Source organism: Babylonia areolata, chromosome 1 (genome assembly GCF_041734735.1).
Source record: "Babylonia areolata isolate BAREFJ2019XMU chromosome 1, ASM4173473v1, whole genome shotgun sequence".
Lineage (NCBI taxonomy): Eukaryota > Metazoa > Mollusca > Gastropoda > Neogastropoda > Buccinidae > Babylonia > Babylonia areolata.
This window is the reverse complement of record NC_134876.1, coordinates 39,443,623-39,467,851: the sequence shown is the minus strand read 5'-3', so window position 1 is coordinate 39,467,851 and position 24,229 is coordinate 39,443,623. Positions and strand designations below refer to the sequence as shown.

The 24,229-nt window shown below is 40.4% G+C and overlaps 1 protein-coding gene across 6 annotated transcripts; it reads right to left on the bottom strand.

Moving 5' to 3' along the window:
- Window positions 1–5,008: 5,008 nt before the first annotated feature.
- LOC143282819 (uncharacterized) lies at window positions 5,009–24,186 on the bottom strand. 6 transcript variants are annotated; one of them, XM_076588626.1, is made up of 7 exons: window positions 24,055–24,186; window positions 19,533–19,642; window positions 18,427–18,532; window positions 16,762–17,080; window positions 13,535–14,502; window positions 9,054–9,221; window positions 5,009–7,503 (listed from the first exon to the last, which is right to left on the bottom strand). In XM_076588626.1, exons 5-7 carry the CDS (start codon window positions 14,175–14,177, stop codon window positions 6,635–6,637), a joined length of 1,680 nt encoding a protein of 559 aa, XP_076444741.1. In that variant the 5' UTR covers window positions 14,178–14,502; window positions 16,762–17,080; window positions 18,427–18,532; window positions 19,533–19,642; window positions 24,055–24,186; the 3' UTR covers window positions 5,009–6,634. The 6 variants fall into 6 exon arrangements, with proteins under 6 accessions (XP_076444741.1, XP_076444748.1, XP_076444730.1 ...); XM_076588633.1 differs by having other exon boundaries at window positions 18,427–18,521; XM_076588615.1 differs by lacking the exon at window positions 18,427–18,532.
- Window positions 24,187–24,229: the final 43 nt, after the last annotated feature.

Sequence of the window (24,229 nt, the reverse complement as noted above, 5' to 3'; positions counted from 1 at the left end):
ATGAAATATGCAAAGATGATTTGTGTAACAATGCAGTTTGCAGAGATGGTGTGCGCAGATGCTTGATTGTTTTCATGCTCAACTGAGGTAATTTGTGCATTACAGGTAGATGTATGCGCAACAGTTTTTGCCCATTATAAGTAATGAGCAAAGTGGCTTACCTGTTACAAGAAATAGGCAAAGTTTTGCACATTACCAATAACTGGCAAGCGTCTAACATTGTTCATTACAAAAGACTAAAGTGAAATCAGCTGACATATTTTCTCTCTCATGATTCTTTTAGCATCACCATATATAAATATATATGATGATATACATATTTCACTAATATTTTCTCACAGTTGTCAGCGTGGATCAGCAAAGCCAACACAAGTTTAAAGACACCAAAGCGCAACAACTTAACAATGATCACCATCTTTGGTTCATATAAGAGAAATTGCAGGCACTGAAAAACAAAGTATTTCAAAAGAGAAGACCAGGAAGATTCCAGAGGATAATGAAGTTTTCATAAGTATCACACTGTTACTTTTGAAACTGACGTAAAGCTTGTACTAACTGGCTCTAATGTCTATTCATTCCAGTTTTTTGTCACACTAGAAGTAATAAAAAATACTCAAGTTGGATGTGAATGTGAGGGAGAGGAAAAAACAAAAAAAGAAGTTAACATATATACGCAAATGTGAACTGGAAGCAGATCCAGATGATTCTGTCCAGGTGTGGGAACTATCAATTGAAAAATTCTAAACAGAACAGAGGTGCTGTCATGGAACCAATTTTGACGAGTTTTCACTCATGGACAGGTGAACCTCATCGATATAAAAATCATACAGTCAACCTTGTTCTCTTCTCTCCAACCTTATTCTCTTCTCTCTTTCTGTCTTTCATGTCTAAAGTTATCAATCAATCACTGGTACTGATCATGCATGCACAGGCACACACATACTCACATCCACATTACTGAAATTAACAGGCAGAGAGAGAGGGACAGAGACAGTAAGATTTTACATTATACTGAATTTTCTTTCTTTCAGTTTTATTCCGCCATCATTTTTAATTCTTGTTTTACTTGCTGATCCAAGGAAAAAGAAAACACTCCCTGTCCATTACTGGTAATACGCTCAAGCTGCCTTGCCCATCACTGGTAATGGTTAATTACTGGTATACAGCATGACATATACATGCAGATGCCTGTGTGATTATTATGCATGTTGTGTGTGAGTGCCCTATGTTGTATAAACTGCATGAGCTTGATTAGGGTGTGACAGGGTGTGCATACAATGTGTATGTGTGTGTGTGTGTGTGTGTGTGTGTGTGTGTGTGTGAGAAATTATTCTGTTGTGTTGTCTGTGTAAAAACTGAAAGTGTGTGGTTCGATTCTGATAGAAGAGAGAGGGGAGTTATGCAGGGGGGATATAGGGTCAACTAATCATGCACTCACTCACTCTCTCCTCACATCAATAGCAGGGCCACATGGAGTGGTTTTTATAGAGTGTTTACTTTACAATACAGCACACAGGAAAAAGCTCACCCTACACCTAAAGCAGCACCTATGAGCAGCACGGTAAAATTCACCCTAAACCTAAAGCAGCACACAGCCCAACAGGGATTTCCTTGTTCCTCACATCACTGATCAGTCAGTCACCCTGTGTCAGTCAGTTCTTCTGGGAGACAGCCAAGAACTGGCTGTGCTGACTGGTTTTATCCCTTCCCACAACATACTGTGTATACTAATGCAAGCTACAGAATGATCTGATTCGCTACAATTCAACCCACTTGTCTATACACATTCTATGATGACAAGTTCACCCATTTACGTCACAAAGAGATTGGGGAGACAGGACAATACAGCTCTCGGCCTGTTAGCCGGCTTGATCAAAGTTCGCATTAGCATAAATTCTCCCTAGCTTTCGTTCCGAAGACCCGCCATCTACCTCCGCCATGTTTGTGAACGGGGAGAAGGGGAACGACTTGAAAGACAGGCCGCCACACGGGATATACCAACATGCCGTGCTCGTCCGTTTCGAACACGGGGATGGTGGCAGACATCACGTAACTGCACGTATTCCTATAGCTGGGGCGGGTGACGCGGCGTCGCTGACCAAAGAGGGCCGACTAGGGAGTAGGGGTGAGGGAGGGTGAAAGGAGGGAGGGTGGCGCAGTGTCGGCGTGACCTCAAAGACTGGACTTTGGATGGCGCGGGAAGGGAGATAAAAAGGAGGGGGGGGGGGGGACGAAGGGATGGGGAGGGAAGGGGGACAGAGTGCAGGTGGTGGGGGGTGACACTACTGGCGCACTATAACACCCACCCCCGGCTTTTGAATGCAATGTCCTCATTGCTGCTGACCACATGCTGACGACTGCCGTCATCAATTAATGCTAATGGGGAGATTAGTTCTCTAACCCAAAAATTAGCAGAAACATAAACATGTGAAAATGAAGACATTACAGGACAAAAGAAACCACCAAAATTACATTTCAAAATGATACAGCTGTACATAAAACCATAACCCAGAAAAGCATACACAAAAAAAAATCAAACAGAGCCAGACAACGCAAAAATCAAATAGAGTTCCAGCTGACACACATCAGCGACCTCAAATCCTGGAAAGAAGGAAAACAACAACACAGCATGACATACAGTTTTCCTCATTCAGATTATCCCCTAGCAGGCTGTAGCAACAACTCTAACCAATGCCGGATGGCTTGCACGACTCCTGTCCCTGGCTCTAACCCTACAGCTTGATCCTGACAGTTTCCCAACCCTGTCAGTCTGAGCTAGGACCATGGCACCTGCGCATGTCCCATGCACCCCAGGCTTCGGATGAGACCTGGTGCCATTCTCACACAAACCGGTTACCACCGGTCTGTGTGACCATCCTGGAGACCTGACTGCATCCTGGCAGTCTCCATTACCTGTGCCCTCCCTTGTGGCACATGTACTAGGAACACCTGGATCAGGTGGTATGGGCAGCAGCACCCATTCACCCTGGCAAGGATCATCCTCACAGTCAACCCTTGTCCTGACTGGAGTCTTTTCTTTCAGACTCGGATCCTGCCTCCTGAGACTATTGGGCAAGTCTCTCTGGTTCTCATTGTGGAAATCTCGGTACTTTTCCTTGGGGAGAACCTTACCCACCTTTGGGGAAATCCCATTTCCCACCACTGACTGACCTTTCCCTTTCCTACCTCTGTTCCTTCTCTTCCTACCCACAGCCCTTTTCCCTAACACAGCCCCATCTCTCTGACTGACTAAATCTGACACTAACCCCTGCATGGACCTAATACTCTCTTCTAACAGTAACAGTTTATCTCCTAACTGTGCCGTCTGTTCCCTGGCCTGTTGCTGTCGTTGGTCCTCCTCCAGCTCTTGCTGCAGCCTCACAGCTTCATCCCTCGCCTGGATGAAGGTGGTGTGTGGCTCCCTCCTCACTACCTGGCGCAGCTCCCTTTTCAGCAGGAGGTTCCAGAGGCCATCAATGAAGTGGTCCCTCAGCATCTCAGCGGTGAGGGCCCCAGTGCTCTTCGTCCGGATGATCCTCCCCATGCTGCACAGAGCATGGGAGTAGTCCAAGGTGGACTCCTCTGGCAACTGCTCCCTGCTGAAGAAGGTGGACAGCAGTGTGGTGACATGCCGCCCGTCACCGAACACCCCCAGCAGAATGTTGATCACCTTCTCTGGGGTGTTGGTCTCCTCCAGGTCCCGCAGCATCAGCTCCCTGCGTGCGGTTCCCTGCAGATGGCTGTACACAAAGTAGGCAGCCATCTCATCTCCCATGGGGTACGCAGCCAGGACTCGCTTCACCTCCAAGATGAAGTCCTCAGCCGACATCTCGCCTGACTCACCAGTGAACACTGGGAGTGTGGGTGCCACGTACCACCCCATGGGAAACTCCTGCGCCATTGTAGTTGGGGTTGTCATCTCTGGGCTGTGCTGGGCTGTGTTACCTGGCTGTGTTACCTGGCTGTGTGCTGTTTAAGTCCTAACTGCTTAACCTTCCTATTGTGTCAGTAAATCACTCTACCTGCCTATCCTGTCGGCGACGCCAAGTTGTAAAAAGGTGTAAGTGTGGTTCGATTCTGATAGAAGAGAGAGGGGAGTTATGCAGGGGGATATAGGATCAACTAATGATGCACTCACTCACTCTCTCCTCACATCAATAGCAGGGCCACATGGAGTGGTTTTTATAGAGTGTTTACTTTACAATACAGCACACAGGAAAAAGCTCACCCTACACCTAAAGCAGCACCTATGAGCAGCACGGTAAAATTCACCCTAAACCTAAAGCAGCACACAGCCCAACAGGGATTTCCTTGTTCCTCACATCACTGATCAGTCAGTCACCCTGTGTCAGTCAGTTCTTCTGGGAGACAGCCAAGAACTGGCTGTGCTGACTGGTTTTATCCCTTCCCACAACATACTGTGTATACTAATGCAAGCTACAGAATGATCTGATTCGCTACAATTCAACCCACTTGTCTATACACATTCTATGATGACAAGTTCACCCATTTACGTCACAAAGAGATTGGGGAGACAGGACAATACAGCTCTCGGCCTGTTAGCCGGCTTGATCAAAGTTCGCATTAGCATAAATTCTCCCTAGCTTTCGTTCCGAAGACCCGCCATCTACCTCCGCCATGTTTGTGAACGGGGAGAAGGGGAACGACTTGAAAGACAGGCCGCCACACGGGATATACCAACATGCCGTGCTCGTCCGTTTCGAACACGGGGATGGTGGCAGACATCACGTAACTGCACGTATTCCTATAGCTGGGGCGGGTGACGCGGCGTCGCTGACCAAAGAGGGCCGACTAGGGAGTAGGGGTGAGGGAGGGTGAAAGGAGGGAGGGTGGCGCAGTGTCGGCGTGACCTCAAAGACTGGACTTTGGATGGCGCGGGAAGGGAGATAAAAAGGAGGGGGGGGGGGGGGACGAAGGGATGGGGAGGGAAGGGGGACAGAGTGCAGGTGGTGGGGGGTGACACTACTGGCGCACTATAACATCTGCATCACTGATGTTTGTTTTTTTGCAAAGCACTCTAAGACTATACAAGAGAACTGCACTAAAGAAATGTTTCACTATCATCACAATTACAACACTGTCCATTCCCTGCTGACAGTCTTTTTTCTTTCTTTTTTTAACATTGATTTAATCAATAAATGTTATTATTTCAAACTGAAGTCTTTATTCAAGATTTTTTTCCTTTTTTCATTATAAAGTTTCATGACTGTTTTACAAACAATTATGGGGATTTTCACTGCTGACACTGACATGAGTAACAGACTAGGATATCATATGGCAACTGCCTAAATAGAAAAAAAAAATCAAAATTGTAACAATTTCAATGATGCAGTTAACATCATGCATGTTGCCTTTAAGTAGCATGAAACTCCATTTATTTATTTCTGCCTGACCTGGATATTCTGAAAACAAAATGTCATTCATTATGTCCAATACCTTTTCAGCAGTCTTGATTCTATCAAACATGGAGATTATTTGTCAGTAAAACTCTAAAGGCCAGCACTTCTAGTTTTATCGTTCCAGAAATTTCAAGTTCTGCTAAGACAAGGTCAATTTCTGCTGCACAAGCAACACCACTAATGCTGGGTCAACTGCAATCAATAGAGCATTAGGGGTTGACAGAATTAAAATTAACCTGTTTATCTTCAAGTAAAAAGTTACAAAAGCAAAAAACAAAAACAAAAATTAGTAAAATAAGCTGGATTTTCTGTGACTGAATGAATTTACTGGATTACAGGTACAGTTCAATAACAAAAAAAAGGCTTGATCAACTGATTTACGTTTGTTAACTGACCAAAATTTATGCAAAATTAATAATGACATACACATTTAATGATACATGTAGTATAAAAAAAAGTTTACAGTGCGTAGATTCATGGACAAATCCTCTGACACTTATATACATCTAAAAATGGCAGTATGATCTGAAAAGACTAAGACAGGCATTTAAATGTTTGGTCTTCAAAAATTACCTTCACCTCTGCATAACTTTAATTCAAGTGTCCTTCTTCCTGCTTGTGTGAACGTATTTGGTTTTTGTGCCATTTTCATTCTATGGTTCTGCCTTCTCTGTAGATTCATTTGCACTTTGTTTTACATCCCTGAAAAATTTAATACTAAACAGAAGCAAGAATACTCACGATCACAAGTTCCACACAAAACATTCTTACAGAACTAAGACACTTAAATGGTCAACATGTCATTCTGGAGTGAATTCGGGTAAAATAAGTTACTGGTTAAATAAGCTGAGCTCTCCAATTGTTCACACAGTGCTCAATCAATATTTACATATACACATAATTCAGAACATACGGATAAAAATACGCATCACTCTATATATGACCCCCAAATGACCAAATAAAATCTTTTTTAATAACAAAAATGGACAAATAATATTAATAACAAACAAAAACATGTACAATGTACATGCACAAAATTTCAACATATTCTCAGAGACAACATAATGAACAAATAAAAATGTATAGACTGATCGATATCTGTTAAAACCTGATGTAAGGCAATCTTGAGTTCCAGTGTGCCCAAGCTCTAAGTACAAAGACACTGATCCAGCAGTGAGATTTGGCAAGAGGTGATGGTGGGTCACAGGCAGGGTTCACAAGGCAGTGTTGTACTGTTCTGGCTCCCTGTCTGTATCCCCACTTGCCCTGCTATCATCATTATCCACTACAACCCCCACGTCTGCATCATCCACATCACCACCAACTGCCCCACATTCAGAAGCAGACTCCACCACCTGTGCTCTGTCCACAGAACTCTTTTTTACACTTTGATTCTGGGGCTCTGAAGAACTAGTATCTGACACTGACTGCTGAGTAGCGTTGTCTGGTGGAGACGCTGAATCCCTTTCACTTCTCAACACATTCTCTCTACCACTTCTCACATGCATCTCCATATGATTGTCTTGAGTGCTGACACTCTGAGTTCCGCTTGCCATGCCCAGATCCAGTGAAGATCCTCTTTGGTGCTGAACTAGTTCTGATCCCTGTGCCAAATCCAAAGAAGCAGAACGAACATGACCAACATCCGTTCTTGAAGTTTGCTGCCGTCTGCGATTTGTACCAATGATCTGTTGTACATCATCTGCTGTCAGCATTGGGCCTGCAAATGACACATCAGCCTGAGCACTGCTTGAAGGCCAGGGCTCAGAATCATCCATTGACAAACGGGGTCGTGGATGACTATTGGCTCTGGAACGATAAGTTGGTGGACGTGAGTTGGGGGCAGAGTCGTGGCCTGGCGGGAAGGTAATATGTACACCAGAGTGAATAGTGGAAGCTCTGGAGCGGTAGGATGGAGGGGGAGAGCCGGGCAGACTGTAAGTGTCCTGACTGTTGTTGTTGCTGACCAGGGTGATGGTGTTGTTGTTGGACTGCGTATCCATCATCTGGGCATGGTACGCTTGCATGGAGGCTGCATAAGATGGAGGTGGTCGCCGGTACTGGAATTCAGGGTACAAAACTCCTGAAACATAAACAATAATGCTTTTACAAAATGCTAATGTATCCAGAATATATTTTGCTGAATATCCTACACCTTAATTGAACAATAAAATCATGGATGATAAAGCAGGCAACAGCCTAGAGACATATATCATATATATGCACAGTTTCAGATGAGGGTAAAACAATAACAAATTTAAATCACTTCAGAAGGTGCTCAACTTCTCTCTGGATCCTCCTCAATGGACCACAATAGAAGTGATGAACATTCTTTTATCTTAGATTTGTGAACATTGGTTGCGAGTGCCGAGTTCTCCAACTTACATATGCAAGAAACTGTCCTCCAAAACTAGAACAACTTCAAGTGGACAAGATAAATCCAACCCAAAAATTTGGATGAGACAATAAACCGAGGTCCCATATGCAGAATGCACTCAGCACATGTAAAAGATCCCATGGCAACAAAAGGGTTGTCCCAGGCAAAATTCTGTAGTAAATCCACTTCAATAAGAAAACAAAATAAAACTGCAAGCAGGAAAACAAAAACAAAAAAACTGGTGGCACTCTCAGTGTAGCGACGCGCTCTCCCTGTGGAGAGAAATCTGTTGTGACAAAAAAAGAGAAATATAATACAAATCTGCATTCATCATGAAATGGAGATCATGTCTTCAAATGCCACCCTGATCAAATTAATGACTCTTTATCAAGAGAACAAGAACATTAACATTTTAGATATATTTTATCATTTATTTCTAAATTCATTGCCTATTTGAAATAATGACTACAAGAACAGGTCAGTTATTTACACTGATTAAAAAAATGAAATTAAAAGCTTGTGATATACTTTAAGCATAACTGCTTTCTAAGAAATCTGAAAACAATGCTTCCAGTTGCTTATGAAACCAACTCATTCAGCACATAAAACTTCAGAACATAACACAATGGCAGACTATCTGTTTCATGGTCATGAAACCAACTCATTCAGCACATAAAACTTCAGAACATAACACAACGGCAGACTATCTGTTTCATGGTCATGAAACCAACTCATTCAGCACATAAAACTTTCAGAACATAACACAATGGCAGACTATCTGCTTCATAGTCATGTTGTCTGACTTTCCCAGTAAATGTTTCCAAAGAAAAGATTGAAATATTTCATCTTTAAGGTTTTCACTTTTCAATATTTAATTGGAAATACATATTTCTGAAAAAAACATGCTAAATAATCACAAGCTGCAAAATATGTTTGAATAATGCACACTCCTGTGATTGTCCCACTCTTTAAAAAAGTAAACAAATTTCCTGTGACTAAAATTCAACAACACATGGTGCATATGCCTTATTTCAATGTATCCCTGCATTCCTTTACTAAACAACACCTGTTTTTGATAATTTTTTTTTTTTAATTTTTATTTCTGTAACCCTACTGGTTGAGAACAAACTTTTGGTACATTCTCATATACACATGTTAACGCAATAAAATGAAAAGACAGGACTTTGTGTCTCTGGGAATAATGAAACAGGTGTGGTCTTCTGTCAAGGCAAACTAACAACAATTTTACTTCTCACCTCCATGCCACTGACCATCCCGGGTGCGGCGTGTCCTGCGAGGGCGACGCTCTCGGCGACTGCTCTGGGAATTGTTACCAATGTTGAACAGAGCATGAATGGGCTCTGCTCCTGGAGGTGTGGTCTTCCAGGTCACAAACACCACAGCAAACAGAAGCACACCAAGACCTGCACACAACAAACAACATATGACTGCCAAGGAATAACAAGAACAACAGCAGCAGTTAATTGTGCTTTCTAAAATCTCAAACATGTCTAAGAGCTTTACAATAACAGAACGTAAACATATCAGCCAGACACAAGGCACTCACAAACACATCCTATCATTCTCATTAACAATGAAAAAAAAGGGGGGAGGAGGGAACGTATCTCATGACTCTGCCAAATACATGAAAATAGGCACTAATCTCTTGCATGACCTTCAGGAGCAATGCTCACATTCTGCTAAGACAAGGTCAATTTCTGCTGCACAAGCAACACCACTAATGCTGGGTCAACTGCAATCAATAGGACTGCAACAAAAGACAGACAATGAAGACTGCAACTGCTACCCAATCGAGAGTTGACCACCTGGCCCCAGGACCTACAGACTCCCCTTCCGTGGCTGCCAACCACTGAGGAAGACTCCAAAAATCACAAGATGCAGCCTTCCAAAGACACAGGCACAGCCTCACATGCACCTGAAAAAGACAACCTGAAACTTCACACAAGCATTAGTGAAAAAATACAAGCCCGAAGGAAACGTATAACTTTATAAGACAAATCGCTGTGCTTATACAATGGTCACCTTAAACAGTTGGGAGAAGCAGCAGAACACAGCAAGAAAAACCAGTTGCTTTCCAAGAATAGAATGCCCTGTTTAAAACTATCATAAAATAAGCTGGTTGTAAAGAATGATTGAAACTACAATCTCTTTGACAGAGCTGTATGTACTCTTCTATTTGATAAACCTATGTCTTTCAATGCAGATTGATCTATACAATGCCTGCTTAATTCATGTGAACAACTGGGCCACGTTCCTTCACCAGTTCCGAATGGCATATTAAAAGATCTAATACAGAAATAGAAATACAAAACCTTTTTATAATCTGCAAACTATTTCAATGACAATATTTATGTTTCTAATTCTACAAAGTGTGGGAAAATTAGAATTTAGATGCTAATAACTATGTGCTAACTGCTGATTCTCTAATTTGAGTCACATGTTTTACATTGTTTTCTTTTCTTTAAATAAAAGCTTGGTTGCAAAAGTATGGTAATATTAAAGTTTTCATAAAAAGAAACAATCTATTGGAGTGATGTAACGGCAGAGGCACAAGGGTCATTCAATAGATCAAGCCCTTGAATATTGCTCTCTCTCTACTTCAGTTTTTGTAAGCAGTGATGGGTGGTGGCAGTAGTGTCTGTGTACAGAAATAAATATGTGTATGAACTATGATTATTATGTGTATATATGTATGCATGTGTGTGTATGATCAAGTCAGTCGACAAGTTTTGCTACCTGGGCAGCACCCTATGCAGCAACGGAGCCCTTGATGCAGAAGTGACACTGCGCATCGCCAAGGCCAGCTCCGCTTTTGGCAGACTCAACAACAGGCTGTGGAACAACAAAGGCATCAGGCTCAGCAACAAAATCAAAACCTACAGAGCTGTTGTGTTGACCACCTTGTTGTACTGCTGTGAAACATGGATGACGTATCACCATAACACTTTTTTCAACAGCTTGAGCAGTTTCACCAGAGATGCCTATGAAAGATCCTTGGCATAAAGTGGCAAGACAGGGTCTCCAACCTCCAGGTCCTAGAGAGGAGCGGCCTGCCCAACATTGAAAGCCTGCTGATCCAGTGCCAGCTATGCTGGACAGGACACGTTGTCCGCATGACAGACAGCAGGATCCCGAAGATCCTTTTGTATGGCCAGCTGAAGGAAGACCACCACAAACTTGGAAGACCCTGCAAGCGCTTCAAGGACTAGTGGCATAAAGATGTTTGAAAATAAGAGAACGCTGGCCATTAAGGAGAAGTGTGAGCAAAGGAAGCAGGGCTCAACTTCTGGAGTTGTTTTCCCTTGCAACACCTGTGGGAAGTGCTGCGCATCCAGAATCGGCCTCGTCTCCCATATGAGGACCACACACTGACAGATAAATCTGCCTGCCTACTCATCCGTCGGACCGACAGGAGACTCCATCATTGTGTGTATGATTGTGTGCGCATGTGTGTGCGTCATTCTGTGTGTGTGTGTGTGTGTGTGTGTGTGTGTTCAACACTATATCATGTCTGTTGTGTGTGTGTGTGTGTGTGTGTGTGTGAGTGTGTGTGTGTAACACTATATCACACGTCTGTTTAGTGTCGTCTGTCATTCTTTGTGTTCTGAGGGACATGTTCAGGACTAAAACTAGAAATGCTTCTATTTGCAGGGCATCCCTTCTTTCAATTTTCCCAGACCAATTACACCAACACAGTGATGAAAAGAATGACGCAAAACTAATCATCTTCCAAGCCATATCTATATAAAAAATATACACAAAATTTATAAATTCCAAATCTATAGTTAACTACTTCATGTCGAGCAACATAAAACTAAAGTGAATGAATAAAGTAATTCAAACTGACAAATTTGTCTTTCAGTCTTGAATTCTGTATACCTCTGAGTATGAAAATAAAACTACCATTGGCTAAAATAAAACCAAAGGAACTAAATTCAAGCAAACAAAACTGGTCACATACCATTAAGCTGTAGTGCAAAGTATGATAAAGAAATAACCTGCACCAATTCTGCCAGCATGGATTTAAGACTTTAAGTATCAGAATCACTGTTACGGAATTCAAGACCAATCTAAACCAATTTTGTCTGATTTTACATCTTTTATCTCCAATACATAATCAGTTTATATTGAAGTTATTCAATTCAAATCAAACCCATGTTGGAATGACTTCACTGACCCCAAATGGTAATATGAGGAGAACTGGTTTAATACTGTACACATACATGAACAGCAGTACACAATGGAAATAAGACTTCAGAGCCCTAGCGCTTTTGTGAACACTACAACATGACAATCAGGGAAGCCCAGACCAGTTTAGCAAGGTATTTCAGCTGTATGACAGACAGTGGCACAACACGGAGTGCAGTGAGTGTTCATCTGACAGCTTTTGGGCCAGGCCCAGCTGATAGGAGTAAGAGTATAGTCATGCATACACTTCACCTTCAAACAACATTTGATTTGATTTGATATGGATAGTAATAATGTATATGGGACATGGGGCATTTCTGAGAACTGGCCCTAACTGGTGAAATGTGATAAGGCTTTTTTTTATTTTTTAAAGACTACCATTATAGCATGTTATATATATATATATATATATATATATATATTTAATATGGTAAATCTTACTGCAGTTATATCAAATCAGTTATAATACACTTCATCAGTCACTCCACCAACTACCACAAGTTGCCCATCAACTGATCAATTTCTCAAATCAACACACAGTCGACTGATATTTTACTTTGTGCTAGTACCTGCATTCCCAATGAGGAATGACATAAGCAAAATGACACCAGCAAAGACCCCATGGTAAAATAGGCATTTCGTGGTTCAATGCTTCTCTGAAGATACTGAAGGTACAGTCTAAAACAGGACTATGGGCTTTGAGATAGTGACAGCAACTGTTAAAAGGTTGAAAACTGACACAGTGACAGCTTAACCCGCACAATTCATGGGAACAGCAAGGCAGTGGAGGAAGACCAGTGTAGGTTAACAAATTCTCTGTCATACAACTAAGAGAAAGAGATGGCTTGGGTGAAATAATACTAATAATACTTGTATGGTGCAAACTCCCCACAGGCTCTAAGCGCCATACATGAAACAACATGCATGTATACAATTGTGCATAATAACATACCCCTGCACATAAAAAAACAACACATCAAGACAATACTACAAATTGCAGGTATGAACAATGTATGAACAATTACACACACACACACACTCGCACACACACACACACACCCACCCACCCACAGCCACACACTCTACATAACTTCAGTAGTGGGTAAAGTGGGATGGGTATGAGGAGGAAGAAAGCAGACATTAATTAACAGGACTTGTATGAGGGAGATGGGGGGAAAGGGCCTGAGGGGGAAGGGAGTTGGGGCTGGAAACAGCCATTATACTGGAGGCTGTGGTAGTGGTGCTGATGAGTATCTTTCTCTCACGCACGAGTGCATGCAAGAGTATGTTAATGAAGGCAAATATGTGCACACAAACTAAAACAATACTGAGTAGTATCATTCAGAGTCTAAGCAAAACCGTTATTCATCTTTACACCATCTGTCTGTTACCAATAAATATGTAAGGAGTCTTATGACTTATGAACATTAAACCAACTGGAGAGTCTCTCTCTTTCTCTGCCACTTGCAAATGAAGCGATAACAATCTTGCAGAATCATACCATCGCCTACCACTGGCCCATACTGACCTATGAAGACCAATGCGTAGATGAGGAAGTTGTTGCCCACTGCATGCAGAGCCGCCATGATGACACCAGCCACCAAGAACAGCACTCCGAGAATGCTCAGCACCACAATCACCCAGCGAATAGATGTCACTGCCACCATGCACTTCACACATGGCTCCTTGCACCTGCCACTGTCTGCCTGTGCTGATGATGAGGACTGGGTGCGGCTCCTTCGCCGCTGCTGTGCAGAATGCCCGGAGCTATCCCTGCCCCCACTTCTCCTCCTCCCATGCCCACCACTGCTGCTCTGCTGCTGACGCTGTCGCTGTTGTCTGCTGACAGCACCAGCAGCTGTGGTGCCCGAACGGTGGTGGTTTGGTCGAGGCGGCAAAGCGTGTCCTACATTGTGGGAGTGGACAATGTCTGGTAGTCCGTCCCCACCCATGGTTAGTCGGTTAGTGACCACACTGGGGTCAGTGCTGTGATGGTGCTGGTACCCTGCCATGGCCAGATTGGTCACTGCCCCATGCCCCGCCACAGGGATCCCTGGGTGTGAGGTGGGGAGATGGGGCAACTGTGGGTACATTGCCGGCAGCAAGCTAGCAGCCAGCACCTGGTCCCCAGCTTCTGCAGGCAGAGGTGCCCGGGAGTACGGGGGCGCCATGGAGTAGTACTGGTGAGACACGGCTGCAGGCTGGGGGTCCACATGCTCTGGGTCAGAGTCAATGTGGGCCGAGTGACGTGTGCCAGCCAGTGTGTATTGTTGTGGAGTCAGCACTTGTTAAATAAGTTCTGGAGGAAAAAGGCCACTTTGGTGTGGACAGCATGGACGATTTATCACTGAAAGGACCTCAGCAAGAGTAACATGTAGAAATTATGTATACTGGATTGTCTATTATGGATCTCCCATTATGAGATTGTTTTCCAAGGTAAAAATTGGTGTTATTTTTACAGGCTTCCTTGTTGTGCTGGACTAATCACTCTGGTCTCTGAAACAAAGAACAATTTCCCTTTTTTTGTCTTATTCAGTGAGTCTGTATGTTGTTTTTCTACTCTATCAATATTGCCTTTTCAGTGGGATTTACCCAGTGTAACTCATCCCAAATAACCCAAACACAACACACACCCAGGCTCATCTGACAGTCCAAGTGCCAGTAGTACACAGGGAGCTGTCAAAGTTTGGTCAAGGCCACAAAGAGATACCCTACCTTCTGCCATGTTACTGGTTCAGTATATATAGGACACAATCCATTAATGAAACCCCTATTGATGATAATAATCACTCAGTCACAGAGCCAGACTGTGTGAGCATTTTCATATCAGTAACATCACTGTATCCTCAAACAATTTTGAAGAATCCCCATGAATCTGCCAACACAGGAGGCTTTGACAGGGTATCAGTACAAGCATAGAAATGGAGAGAAAATCAAAACTGAGGTCACCATGAAAGTGTGACAAGGAAGATCATAAAATCTAATGATGACTATATTGAGGATATGTATGACAATGGAGAGCCATCTTAGGTCTGGGATTAAGTGTCTATAACAAGGCTGTACTCAATACTTTATGAGTCCTGGTTTTAACCTGAAGTGGTCCCAAAGATGCAGTCTTGAAGTAACTAACACTTGCTTGTGTGGTCCCAGTTTTCCCATAACAGCCTCTGCAAATTCAACTGTCGGTAGGAGCCGACCACAGGCAACAACTTAAACATGACACGTCTCTCATGGAGTTCAAACCCCCATCCTCCAGCAATCCCCATCCATCCACAACCTCTTTCACATATTTCAACATCAAAGCATTTGATCATTCAAACTCTTCACAAGAAAACTATACTGATATTTTTTTATATATAGAAATATCAACAGAAGGGTCCACTGACCAATGCTGCATTTAGTCCGATATCGACATGAACTGTGATAATTTTTAAAAGGTATTCAAAACAGCATGAAATGTCATTATCTCTCTCTTTGACACTGGTAACATTTTATGCCACAGTATCACACCACAGCTAGTAAAACGCATTTAAGGACACTGAACACACACAGATTGTGAAACACAAAATGATTCTGTTACCATGACTTCAAGCTTCAGATTTTTAAAATCTCTGAATAACATTTTGAGTGGATAAAATTGTATGGGGATATTGTAAAGGAGGTGGTGTGTGTGTGTGTGTGTGTGTGTGTGTGTGTGTGCGCGCGCGCGCGCGCGCGCGGGGGGGGACACACACAAGGAGGTGGTGTGTGTGTGGGTGTGTGTGTGTGCATGCGCACGTGCGCACATGCACGCTTGTGCAAGTGCATGCCAACACATTTGTAAAGTGGTGTGCATGTGGGTGTTTGCAGATTACTGGTTCAGAGGACTTTTTTTTCATACTGAAAATCACTCTAACAGATGTAGCTATTGATAATTTCTTTATATACTTTTTTCAAGGGCTACCTTCTTTTTCTGTGCTCTTAGGCTGCCACACCCTGGTTCACTCATATAGATCAATGAATGGGGGTTCAAATGTATGACCAATTTAGGCAGCCATACCTTGTTTTGGGGTAAGCATGCTGGGTGCTGGGTTCGTGGTACCTATGTGTTTCCATAACCCATCAATCTCTGACATGGATCACAGGATATTTATTATGCTTTTTTTTTATCTTCTGCATGTGTATACACATGACAAGGATTGGGGCATCTGCAGATCTGCATATGTTGACCTGAAAGACCAGGTAAAATATCTCCATCCCTTAACAAAACATGTGCAGATACAGAATTCAAACCCATGGCCCTCTGACTGAAAATCCAAGACTGTTATTACTCACCTATGGTATATGTCCAAGGCCTACCAAAAGCCTTTTTTCTTTTCAACTGGAACTAGCTGTGTCAATAAGATACTTTCTAGCTTAAAAAAAAAAAGAAAAAAAAGGACATTGCAAATCATAAATATGACATCTCCCCAGAACTATCAATTTACAAGATTGTGTGATGTGAGGGGAAGTGGGTTTTCTGTTTTTATGTGACAAAAATGGAGGATGTGTGCGTGTGTGGTGGAGGGGTGGGGGAAGGGGTGTGTGCATGTGTAAATGCGCAAGCACATTGTATGCATATATGTGTATGGATGTAGCCTGCATGTATGAGCACCCAGTGGTGTAGTCAGTCAAGATGAAAGTATGCTGTGACATGTTTGAAAATAGATACCTGTAAAAGCAAATAAGATACATGTATAAACAAAAGTGTCATAAGAAAAAGCAGTGCAATGTAACCTGTTGAAAGCTGTCCAGAGGAGATGCAGACCCATCAGTGCCTGTCCTGATTCCAGGCTTGTAGCTTTCTCCTCTCAGTACTTCACAGCAATTCATTCTGCAGGTTTGCCCTCATTTACCCTCCTACAAAGCAGGAAGTCACTCTGCACCTTCTCTACAGTGTTCCTCTTTGCATTGTACACAACTTGTTCACTTCTTGACTTCACACATGTTATTTTGCTCCTCTTGTTTTTTACACTTTGCCAGATCTGTCATCCAAAGCTTATCAGAATGCAAGACTCGACTGTGGTAGGAGAGGAGATATATATGGCTCTAACATCTGAAACATGAACCAGGAAGAAGAGATTTAGTTACTCAGTGATTACTACAGAGCTGCCTTCTCTCTCTTGTCTCATTTTCCCAAGCACACAGGTATCCAGTCACACAAACTTACCTCTGCACCCTCTCTTTCCATTGCCCATCTGCACACATCCTACACACTGACGATCTACATTCACACATCTATCACCCAATCTTTCAATCACTTTACTGTCTGTAAAAAAGAGAAAAAAAAGAAGAAGAAAAAGGAGAACAGAATGCACAAAGCACAGTAATTTGTTTTCAGGCTTGTCATTAAGATGAATGTGAGAACTAAATAAAAAAACAAAATCAATCATTCCACTATAAAATTAACTCAAATGAAAGTAACATGAATAAATCATGTACACAATGATCCCTGGCCAAAAGGGGAAGGGGTGGGGGCAGGGACATAATTTAAAAGGAAAATGCAAAATGTATACAATCACAGTCACCATCATTATGATTTTTATTTTTAGTATCACATTATCATTATTTATTACTATATGACACAAAAATTCAATGTATACTGATTAAAAGAAAAAAAGAAAAGGAAAAAAAAAAAAAAAAAGGACAGAAGCTTTTTGAACTTGATCTTCCAGTTGTCTGACAAGAGTGGCAGAAGAGTGGGGATGTGGAGTGTTAGTGAACTCTTTGTGGTGAAAGTGACCTGTACAGGCTGTAAGGGAGGAAAGAATGGAAAATGTGTACAGGAAATGCTAGCGCACACACACACACACACACACACACACACACGCACAAAGCAATAATATAGTATGTAAGTAGCTGAGCTACTCCAAAGACTATTAAAAAATATAATTCTAGTATAAAAAAAAAAACTAAAAAAAAAACCCACTTCATCTATCAAATCAATCAGATAAATTCCTTATGAAAATCATTCAGTTAAAAAACAGACAACTATGGTTTGTGACTTGTTTATGCAAGAAAAAGTTCAAAATGGACATTTAAACAACAAATGATAAGGGCAAAAAGATCTCTCAAAATGCACGCGCAAACACACACACACACACACATGCACGCATTATACACATAAAAAATTAAATAAGATCCATGCACACATCAAACATTCCAGGCTATAAATAGTAAATGTACTTCTGGTCTTTCGCCTGGACAAGTGGTGCCATGAACAGAGCAGCAAGTAATAATATCCATAATTAATCTGACAAGTTATAGGTGTGCTGTAGATGGACAAGCACAAGCAGGTCTAAACAACGTACATCAGTCTATTTGCACAGCTGAAAAAAAACAACAACTCAAGAAAACATTATGTGTGACGCAAAAGCTGAAAGAACCAGTGAAAAGTTTTACCTGCAGGTGTATTTTCCTCCTTTTTCTTCTTTTGTCAGTTTGCTTCTTCCCCTTCTCTCTTCCATAACCTGTACTTCAACACTCTGGGTGTGTCTCTGTAAAGCCACTGGCGCGTAATATGTACAACACTATTCACTGTCAGAGTGACAATCCTATATTTTACACAGTTCTCTTTATGACAAACATATATATAAAATACATGTCTGTATACTCTGTAATCATGTACACTCTCTATAATCAATGTTCAAAGAATACTGTACACTCTTGGTCTTGCAAAGATTTTATTTTATACTAGTATCAGTTGTAATTATATTGTCAATCTACCTGTGTGTCCAAAATTAACAGAAATGTGCGATAGTAAGCGAAAAATGAGATAAATATGGTCATCTTTGTTCAGCATAAAATTATATTCCTAACGCAGTTACAGAAGCAGTGCAATTCATCTGAAATAAATATAACCTCTCTAAAAAAAAACACTTTTCATGTGTCTACCAAACACACAAAAAAATCCCATTCTGAAAAAGCGTGGTTTAAAAAAAACTTTTTTAATTTTGTGCAAAGGAGATCCTGCACATCACAAATCAAGCCACATACACACATGTGTAATACAAATGTACAAAACAATGCTTTTGTGAACCCCATTTTGCATAAATATGAGTGACAGTGACAGATAAGAATGTGATGGAGGAGGCGTATGGGTGTAAAGCCTAAAAGAAACAAAATAGTATATATTTATTATGTAAGTACACAACTTTCATTTTCTCCGCATAGGCGGATAGTAGTTTGCACAGGACAGGAATGCCAGACCCCTGTTGGAGTCTGCAATAGTGGGTCACGGTTAAGTATGTGTAATTAAATAGTATAATGTAAGTACACAAATCAGATCACACACACACACACACACACACAAACAAAAAACAACAACAAAAAACAAAGAAAACAAACACACCACACACTGGAGAAGCTGGGAAAGAGGGGATAATGTGGGACAAAGAGACTGTGAAAGACAGAGCTCCAGATTCACCACACTGGACAGAAAAGGCAAAGAGTCCAGGTCAAGGGACTGCCCATAAATCTTGTCAGAAACTTTATGGCTTTGCACATACCTGGTGGATAGCAATGGTGATCCAAGCTGATAAATACAGCTCTCTCTTTGCCTATGGGTCTATATGTATCCTGTCAAGCTCCAGGGAAACTAAAGCTCTGCCCTTTTTTTCTGTGAATCAAGAAAACATTTTAATGATTCAAGTTTATAGCCATTTACAAGATCTTCTGCAAATTTTACTGTTATTTTTTTGTTCACAACCTTTCATAAAATATATCAATATAAAATTAAATAAAAATCATAAATGGAATAATTCAAGACAAGCAAATTAAACAATACAGAACTTTTCATTTAAATCATTTTACCAATTGAAACCAAAAAAAAGCATAATTCATAAATTCATTTTCAAAATGAATAATGAAAAAGTCACATAATTCAATAAATTATTACAATAAATCTTTTGGTTCTGCCTGACTGAAGATTACCTAATAATAGTAATATTGCATACTTCCTGTATATAATATATATACAAACAAAGAGAAGATTCAATACTGGATGTGAAGGTTATACAAACAAAGAGAAGATTCAATACTGGATGTGAAGGAGAAGAATAAATGAAAGTACTACTTGTGTACTTGTGTGCAGTTTTGATCTGTAGATAACAACAGAACTATACACTGATCACAGCTCCTTTTTTTATAATCAGTAGCAGTCTACAGTAATAAAACATTATTATTTATTCTGCCACATAAAAAAATAAAACAGAAGACACTGCATATATATTCTTTTTAATAGAAAATGTTGTAATACTAAGTACTCACACTCACAGCCTCATCTACAACAGTGAAGCCAAAACTGAAAAATGGTGTTTTTGCCTATTTTCTTAAAGCTCGTAACTAGAGCAATGTTCAACTTTTGATACATAAAAATGTTTTATACATAAATATGGAAATAAAGTTGAATATCTCCTCTTCTCAATGCTGTGTTATGAAAAATTTAAGTTTAAACTAATAAATAATTATAATATTGAACAGACTATTTGATACACTCATACAGCATTTCAAAAACTTTATAATAATCAATGAGTATAAATGCTAGACATAAATCATTAGAAGATCGAAATATTCATATACTGCATGCTAAATCAAACAATGAGTAAATAAATAACAATAATAATTATTATAATAAGTTTATTCATGTGGCGCCAAATCAAATGATTTTGCTTTGTTTATGATATTAGTTCTGTTAAAAAAAATTTTTTTAAATAAATAAATAAAATAAAATAAAACAAGCCATCAAAACTTGCTGGATGGTCCGACTAACATTCATTTATAAGTAAACAAACTTTACATTTACATAAGACATTGCATAAAAAGTGTACACTTTGTTCAGTGTCCCTAGCAAACTAAGTGTCAAATATAAAAGATGCATGATACATGCATACCTACACACATACATGTATAATAATAAATATTATTAAAAATAATAATAATATTAATAACTGAATCCACAGATAGGCTGTTATCTGCAGAATGTCTAAGTCTGTGTAAAGAAATGTAATGGTGATGATCATGACAGTACTGCATTATACTCAATAGATTGTGGAACAAAGAAAATCTCAAGAGACTGTAAGAATGCCGTGTCTGTTCCTGAGGAGAAGTTGAGCATAACTGACGAGATTGCAAACTAAAAACGTAATTGGCAAAAGAGCCTATTAAGGAGTTTCTGTTCAGTGTTTACAAACAGAATTCAAGTCATGCTTTCAGAAAAAAATATCATTGTCACTGGTCTTCTTCCTCTTTACTTCAGTTTGATAAAAATGGTTTGCTTTAAAATGGCTTTCTTCATATCTTTCAAATCGTCAACTCAAGGTTAAAGTAAAACATAGCACCTCTAAAGTCATACCTCTTGTGTTTGGTGTCCCTCAGGGATAAGTCTTAGGGCCTATCTTGTTCACTTTGTGCACTCAGCCTTTGTCTGTCATCTTCAAAGGGCACTCATTTGGTTACCATAAATATGCAGATGACACAGAATTACAAAAAGCCGCTCCACCATCTGATTTTAAAACAGTCATTACTGAATTGGAAGCTTGTGTAGCTGATGTAAAACCATGGATGGACAAAAACAAGCTAAAGCTCAATGAAGACAAAACTGAACTCTTAGCCGTTGGAGACCTAATTCGTCTTAAGGCAGCAGAAAAGGACCCAGTTACGTTTGGCCCTGCTTCAGTAGCATTTCAAACGTCAGCCAAATACCTGGGTGTATGTATCGATCGAACCTTGACTATGAATGACCAAATTTCATTCTTGTGTCGCCCATGTAATTTTCATCTTCAAAGGCTAACATCAGTCAGACCCTACATAACAGAGAAAAATATGGCTCAGTTGGTTTCCTCTTTTGTCCTGTCCAGACTGGATTACTGCAATTCCATTCTCACAGGTTTACCATCTTCCTCCATCAACAGATTACAGAAAATTCAGAACAATGCTGCACGACTGGTTCTCGCCAAAAAGAAATTTAATCACGTTACACCTCTGCTGAATCAGTTACACTGGCTTCCATTTGAGTCCCGCATTCATTATAAGTTAGCAACACTCGCCTTCAAACATTTTTACAAGTCTCTTCCATTGTATCTCTCCTCTGTATTGGAAACATATGAACCGCACAGAACATTAAGATCCAGTTCTGAAAAGCTGCTTAAAGTTCCAAGGACTAATCTGAAACGCGCTGGAAATAGATGTTTCTGAGCTCAGTTTCCCCAAGTGTGGAACTCTCTACCTTCATCTCTCAGGAATGCCTCTGATCTACATTCCTTTAAGTCAGATCTGAAAACTTACCTTTTCCGTAACAGCATTTTTGTTCTGAAGAAATGGTTAAACCAAGGTAAGTATCTTTGTACTAGTATTTTTGTAGTCCTGTTTTAATGCATTGTGTATTTTATGTAGTTTTGGTCTTAGATATGATGGCATTTTTTCTATCTGGTTATTTTTTAATGGGCGTGTGTGTGTGTGTGTGTGTGTGTGTGTGTGCGCGCGCGCGCGCATGTGTTTGTGAGGGTACAGTACTCTAGTACGCGTGTGTAAGTGTCAGTATGTCTGAACAGAATTGTATGTTAGAAAATAAGAAATATCTAAATGCTTATGCAATTTTGTTTTTAGCGCAGTTGATATTAAATGTCAGCGTGTGTGTGTGTGTGTGTGTGTGTGTGTGTGTGTGTGTGTGTGTGTGTGTGTGAGTGTGTCCGTAAGGGAGGGACATCTATATATGCGTGCGTGCGTGTGTGTTCTATGAAATGCATTTTGTTTTAATCTAATCCTTATTTACTTCACAGCTTTTATAATCTGATTCATCTCTTAAGTGTGCTTTTTCATTCATATGAACACACTGGATGTTTTCCATTGTCAGATAGTAGTTGATGTGTTTTTTAAGGCATGTTTATAGTCAACTAGATGATGTAATGCGCTTTGAGCAACATTGGTGCTGGATATCACGCCATAGAAAAACTATGTATTATTATTATCATTATTTTGTAATTTTACTGATTTCGCAGTATGATGCGCAAATGCGTATTGTGCAAGTAAACTTGAATCATTATTATCCATGTTTCAAATATTTAAAAAATATCCTAACAACATTCAAAATTTCAGTGGTATGGTACAAACCATAAATGATGGTTGCAAATATTAACTTTGTGAATGTGTCAGTCTGTCTGTGTATATGAATCACATGCATGTGTCAGTGTGTGTATACAAGTACATCAGGATCTGGATCAGAATTTGGGGCGCTGTTATATACAACTTAGTCATATTTGGCTTTTTATGCCCCTTCAGATTTTAATCCTTTTTATTGTTGGTCAGGTCGTTGACTAGCTCAGTCATTTTATCCATAAAAGTCTTATTTCATGTTTGTCAATAACTCATGTTTATCTATGAGGTTCTTAAAAGTATTTATACTAGGTGCACTTTTAACATTGTTTGTTAATTTGTTCCAATAATTTGTTACTCTGTTACTAAATGTAAACTTTCTGACATTTGTTCTGGAATATTGTTTAAATATTTTGTATGTTATTGTACTGTTTCTTGTAGTGTCTACCTTTGGAGTACAAAAAAAACATGCTTTGTTTACATCGTCAAACCCATCAAATATTTTGTACGTCTGTATCAAGTCCCCTCATTAACACAGACACCTAAAAATGCTAGGGATCAGCATCATTATTCACTAAATACATACTGTTCTGTGCACATCAAATCATATTTATAAACATTCTTCGGCAATGAACGAACACTCAGCACAAACACTTTTTTGTGAAAAAGTGCAACGTTCTGCCCTTCTGGATGATGTGGTTTGTAGACCAAAGGCCAGCAGTTATCCGTGTCTCTGTACGCTTGTTACGAACTAGACCCTGACTACAAAGACTGTATAACGATCGCGAGTACAACAAAGTTCCTTCTTGATAACTATCTTCTGCTATCTCATACCATGGTGATGGTCCCATGTACACTGCTCGCTCACTCGGAACTACTGCGTTAATGTGACATACCATGTATTCACTTCAAGCTAAAGGAAAAACAAAAAAAACTAACCGTTTGCTAGACACACAGTGGCTGACACAGAAAATCTGAAGCCAAATGTTCACAAAGTTTTTGACATTCTCTGAGCACCTGCCGTTGTCGCTGTCATTACTTTACAGGTGCACCGCAGTTGTTTCTCGCAACATCACGTCAATTCGCGCGATTTCACGATTAGCTGCAGCTTCCG